This window comes from Ovis aries, chromosome 1, assembly GCF_016772045.2.
Source record: "Ovis aries strain OAR_USU_Benz2616 breed Rambouillet chromosome 1, ARS-UI_Ramb_v3.0, whole genome shotgun sequence".
Lineage (NCBI taxonomy): Eukaryota > Metazoa > Chordata > Mammalia > Artiodactyla > Bovidae > Ovis > Ovis aries.
The window spans coordinates 108,475,010-108,481,017 of NC_056054.1; the positions used below are offsets into that span (position 1 = coordinate 108,475,010).

Below are 6,008 nucleotides of genomic sequence, written 5' to 3' on the forward strand. Positions count from 1 at the left end.
TGCTGTTCTACTTGTGGGGGCATGCTGCCCTCAGGTGGTGACCGGGGTAAACTACAGATGCACAAAGGTTTCTGGGCCCTCTCTGTGGCGCAAGGCAGTCTGGTAGAATTGTCACTCTTTGTTTGCTGACCTTGGTAAGGGGATCTGCCTCAGGCACGCAAGAGGACTTTGTGCCTGCAGACACTGGCTTCCAGTAGCATAGCATCTTCATACTCCACTATGCTCCATCCCCCAGACTCTTGGGTCTCTGAAGTGAAAGTGTGAAAGTGTTAGTCATGTCCAACTCTTTGAGACCTCCTGGAGCCCACCAGGCTCCACTGTCCATGGAATTCTCCTAGGAAGAATACTGAGTGGGTAGCCATTTCCTTCTCCAGGGGATCTTCCTGACCCAGGGATCGAATGTGGGTCTCTCACATTGCAGGCAGATTCTTTACCTTCCCAGAGAAATCCAAGAACAGATCTGAGGTGAGGTTGGAGAGGCCATTGTTCAAGAAACACAGTACCAGGAGACCTTGAACAAATGTTTTGCATTTTATCTGGAGTACCTTTTCTTTTAGTCTCAAACTATCTTGTGAGATAATATGCCCATTTTGTAGATAAGGAAATGAAGACCTAGAGAGTTTCTACTTCTCAAACTTTTTAGTTTCATTATCCTCTTACACTTTTAAGAAGTATGGAGAACCCCAAGGAAATTTTCTTTATGTAGGTTATATTTACCTATGTTTGCAATATTAGAAATTAACACTGAACTTTAACAAGAACTTATTGATTCACATAAAATAACAACAAACTTATGTGTTAATATAGATAAATTTTAGAAAAGAGGAAGAAGAGTATTGTTTCACAGTTTTGCAAATCTCTCTAACTCTTGACTTACTAGAAGACATGTCATGTACCATCTCAAAAACTCATGAGGGAATGAGAATGAAAAAGGAAAATAAGAATTTACTGTTTCTATGAAAATAGTTTCAATCTTTCGATTTCCTGAAAGGGTCTTGGGGGAGCCCCAGGGATCCCAGGATCATACTTTGAGAGCCACTGGCTTAAATAATTTGGCTGTGGATGCATAGCTAGTGTGAAGTGGTGGAGCTAAGATTTCACCCTATGCTTGTCTGATCTGACCTGCTCTGGTCTCTCTTCCACACTTACTGTTTCCCTCACTTCCCCTCTGGGCATCAGGGGCCTCTTCTGTAAAATGAGAGTGGGGTTCTGGATGGCCTAAGGCCCTTCTGACGCTGACACTTCATGGTGCAGTCCAGACGGTGGCAGCTGATTCCCAGGCTGTAGCTTGTTTAGGGAATCCGCAGTGTTTGAGCTTCAGTCGGCTGAAACAGTTAGCGCACCTAACGGACTGGAGAAAGAGCAGTGCGGGGGGTGGGGGTGGGGGGGGGCGGGGCGGCGGGGGGGGGCGGGTTCTACTCCGACCTGCACATCCTCCTGGAAAGACAGCTCCCAGAGTTTAAACTTTTCCAAGGAAACAGCTAGTAGCATCATCTGTTTTAGCCCCTGACACATCTCTACTGCCTGCTTTTAGACCAAGTCCTAGGATGTACCTCTCTGGGTTCCACTCTCCCTTAAAAGCTATTGAGCAGAGAAAGGTTTACAAAAGGACATTTCAAGTGGAAGGAATAGAATGAGCAAAGTCACAAAAACAGGAAAGTACCAGAAATTTCATAAAGTTTTGTTACTCAGCTGGCATTTTTACTGGTCTTCCCATTCAGTCTCTCCTCTCATTTGCCTGACGCATTGACTATGTCAGAGTAATCTTGTTTAATGTTTATTTCACTTGCCACTTCCCTTGTCAAAAATCTTCACTGGGTCCCCCTTAGTTGAAATCCAGCACTCTCATCTGGCATTCAAGTCCCTTTCCCACTGACTGGTACTCTATTCTAGACCTGATTTCCCATTGCTTCTCTTCATGCATTGTTTGGTTGACACATTGTCCCTTATGTCTATCACATGCTCCTTCCCAATCCTAAATCCAAGCCATATATTTTCTTAACAATTCCCCTGCTTCAGGGAGCCCCTCACCTCTGATTGATTTAGCCCACAGGGGTTCCCCAGGCTTCAGAATGCTTAAAGCTTTCCATTAGTACCACATCCCTGGCCTTTCTCAGAACCCGCCTGGCACTGTGACTGAGAAAGCCCTCAGTCCTAACTGGCTCAGAAACTCCCTGCAGAAGGGAGCAATGTCTTATCTTTTTCCACTACCTTTCCCCTCTGGTTCCTATTACCCACCAGGAAAGATTGAGGGCAGGAGGAGAAGGGGGTGACAGAGAACTGAGATGGGTGGATGGCATCATTGACAATAGACGTGAGTTTGAGCAAATTCTGGGAGACAGTGAATGATAGGGAAACCTGGCATGCTGCAGTCCATGGGGTTGTCAAGAGTTGGACATGACTGAGCTACAGAACACCACCACCTCCTACGCTATGGTGTATGCACTATGGTGCACTATGGTGGTTGGTATTTGCTGACTTCATCGCTACAAGGGCAGGACCTGGAGTTGCAGACGGACCTCTCTGAAGGTGCTGGGGAGAAGCCAGAGGAGGTGACGACAGAGGAAGATGCAGGGCACGATATCAACTCATGCTAGTGGCAATGTGGAGCAGAGAGACTTCTGATAGGGAAAAGAAGAGATGCCTCTGAGCAGGAGATGTCTTAATCCTCAATGAATGCAGGAGGCAGCAGGGAGAGGAAAGATAATCTGGCCCTGCTGTGAGACATTGGATAGAGAATTAGCCTGTTTAGGAGTTGAGCCTTACTCAACTTCCCACCTGTGGGTGTAATGTCCTTTTCATAGTGTAGTTAAGCAGAAGAGAGATACTGCTAAGAGCCAGCACATAATTGATGCTAAAAAATTATGAAATTTCTAGCCCAGAAGATCTGGATAAGAGGTTCCCATTATCGTAAATAACCTGATTATCGTCTCTTAGGGACTAACTTTCCAGCTCTCATAGGGTGAAGGAGAGAGGCTCCCCCAGCTTAGGAGGGGGTTGCCACAGGGGCCAGGTTTGCTGACTCTCTGCTGCCATCAGGTGGCCATAAGCTCACAATGCAGTCCGATTGATTTGTCTGCACGCATTCAAATTCGGGGAGAAGGCAGTGGCACCCCACTCCAGAACTCTCGCCTGGAAAATCCCATGGACGGAGCCTGGAAGGCTGCAGTCCATGGGGTCGCTGAGGTCGGACACGACTGAGCGACATAAAGAGGAAGAGATTTGGGTGAGTGAGAAGTTTGGGGAGAAGATCCTGGAGGGCAGAAGAAAATGGGAGGAGGGTGACTTCGAGTCCCCGGGGAGCATGGAGTGACCTGGCCCAGGAGTCTCGTAATCAGGCACAGCGCTGTTAATTCAAGGAACTTGAGGGGACTGAGCCATCCCCCTCACCATCATCCTGACTAGTTTTGCCCACAAGGGTGTGGTGAGATCCTGTCCCACAAACTTCTCCAGCTCCATAAGGTTCCGTGTCCGTGCTCCAGAATCACCGTCTTTCTGGCCCGTTCTTACAACAGGCCTGCTGATACAGGCTTTTACACGCGCTGACCTCTGTCTAGAAGGCCGTGCCCCTCCGCCCACACCCGTCAGAGTCTAACTTCCGCTCGCTCCTCAGGTCTTAGCTCAGCTGGGAGTGACTTCCTCAGGTAAACGTTCCTCCAGGCAACGACAATTTCCTTTGATACACGCTCTCACAAAGCCACATTCTCTTCCGAGCAGAGCACTGTTCTCAGTTGATAATGAAGCGTTCATCCCTGTGAGTCGTTGGTTAACATCCATCCGGCACTGCTGTGGAGGCTCTCCTATCCTGAGCTCCCAGGTCTGGAGCCGGATACACATCAAGAGCTTAGTAACCCTCTGCTGGATGGATAAAGGCATTGTGGGATAGGAAAAAGATCTGGAGGCAGTGAGGAGTGGTGAGGCTCTTTCTGCCAACTCTGAGGCATGACTGACCTTTCGCGGACCGTCCCTTCCCCAAAAAGAGGTGCGTAAGAACCCCATGCACCTCATTTCCCACTCCACTCCATCCTACCTCAGCCCCCGCCCCCAACCTACTTCCCAAGCAGGCAAGGTGGACTGAGAAAAAGTGTGACAGTCGTCTTGAAGGGAAGGTTAGCCGCCTCTATATAGGGTCCGCTCTACCAGAGGGGAGAGGGATAGGGCTTCCTTGGCCATGAGGCCTTGAGTCCTCTTGCGCGCCACCTGTAATCAGACTCTGCTGAAGCTGGTCAGCCCTCAAAACACGCACCACCACTGCCAGGCACTGGAGGAAGCAAGGTGTGAGGGAGGCGCATGTGGGCTCCTCTTGGGTCTGATAGCATAGGGGCCTCTCCCCAGCAACGAGTGAGCAAGCTTCTTCATTTCTATGGGTTAAAGTGAAAGGGAATGAATGACCATGGGTTGAGACCCAAAGTACACAACCCAGATAGCGGGCATTGTGTACTCAAGCCTAATTTTCTGAGGGTATGGATTTTCAAAACATTGTGGCTTTAATTTAGATTTCATTTGAAAAGAAAGTTAATGTGTTCCAAATTCAGAAAAGATTCTTAAAAATCAAACAAAATTATGGTTTTAGAATATGCTATTTTAAAAATTTGCCAGCCCACAAAGTTGGAGGATGGGGAAGAAAAGAGAAAAAGTACTTGGTACTTCAAATTGTTTTCTGAGAGGAAATACTGTTTATTCCCAGAATTACGTGAGGAGGAGGGGAGTTTTACCTAGAATTCAGAGTAGGTGACCCTTTCAAGGATCTTCTGGAACTGAGCTTCCACTATGGTTTTATTGTAGAGTTTGAGATGCTATGAGTTTCCAATAATTTCAATATCCCAGAGTCAACATATATCCAGTTTTAAAAATTTGTGCTTTGTAAGTGATTTTTTATCCTCCATGTGTTTTTCCCTTTCATTTGTTAATACAAAGATCAAAAGCCATTTATAATTTCAGTCTGGAAAGATCCACGGAGAGAAGACATTTAAATTCAGGAGCTGGAGAAGACAAAGAGCAGCAGAATGCATGTGAATTATAGCGGAAGTGGTCATAGAGGAGGAGGCCAAGGGGAGCATCTGGCAGGGGGGATGGAGTGCCCGAAGCAGTTCTTTCCCATGCTCTACCATTAAGACAGCTCCTAAGTGGTCCACCTCTTGGTCTCCAGGTCTTCACCTCAATGGAGTCTCCACCAAGAATCATAGGTCTTCACGCCAGCAGTGTCACCTCCTTTCTTTGGTCTGGTTCTCTGCTCTTGTTGCCTTTGTCTTTAGTTACCTTCCAGACTAGGATAAGTAGAGTGACCAGAGTCATCAAGAGTGCAAAGAAGAAGAGGACTTTGACCAGGGAAGCAGGATCAGATATGGTAGTGGTCAGTGTATGCTTGTCCCATAAGAAGGCTGGAAGCTGTGGGGAAGACATAGGTTTCTCAAAGACAGCTGAGATATGTGGTAGAAGCAGACTGCCCACACAACCAAGAAAACACGAGGAGAATTGGTCTTGCCCTCTGTAAGAGCTTAGGAACGAGTGTCAAATGGTTGAACTTGTTGCTCACATGGGACCATTTTCCTTCCAATGTAACTGAACAGGCAGATCAGTTTGCTCAGCTAGGTTGAACAACTGCTTCCAAAGCAAACACAGGCCTGATGTGTAGTTCCACTGGCAAGACTTCTGAGTGGTAGGTGGGGCTTCTGAGGCTTTGTGATGTCACCTGAGGATAAGGTGAGGGTCTGACTGAAGGTTCCTGTCCAGAACACTCCGTCCTCTGGGCACCACCTCCCTTCATATCTGGCCTCCAGAGTGGAATGGGATCTCCCTAAGTGCCTGTGAAGTTTCCCCTTCAATCCTCTTTCATTTCAAAATTTTTCATTTTGAAATTATTTTAGATATATAGGGATTTACAAAGATAATACAGAGAGGTTCCATGTATATTTCACCCAGTGTTCCCCAGGGTCCCCCAGTGGCTAATCTTGTGTAACTATAGTACAAAATCAAAACCAGTAAATGGACTTAGAAACAAATGTGTG

At 47.0% G+C, this 6,008-nt stretch overlaps 1 protein-coding gene across 1 annotated transcript; it reads right to left on the reverse strand.

Annotated features, from left to right (window-relative positions):
- Positions 1 to 5,190: 5,190 nt before the first annotated feature.
- On the reverse strand, positions 5,191 to 5,467 carry SMIM42 (small integral membrane protein 42). Its single transcript, XM_060396964.1, has one exon. The coding sequence runs from the start codon at positions 5,401 to 5,403 to the stop codon at positions 5,191 to 5,193; it is 213 nt and encodes a 70-aa protein (XP_060252947.1). The 5' UTR covers positions 5,404 to 5,467.
- Positions 5,468 to 6,008: the final 541 nt, after the last annotated feature.

What these genes read in the sequence shown, in the direction of transcription:
- SMIM42 (XM_060396964.1), bottom strand. Translation starts at nt 5,403, where the DNA reads ATGTCTTCCCCACAGCTTCCAGCCTTCTTATGGGACAAGCATACACTG.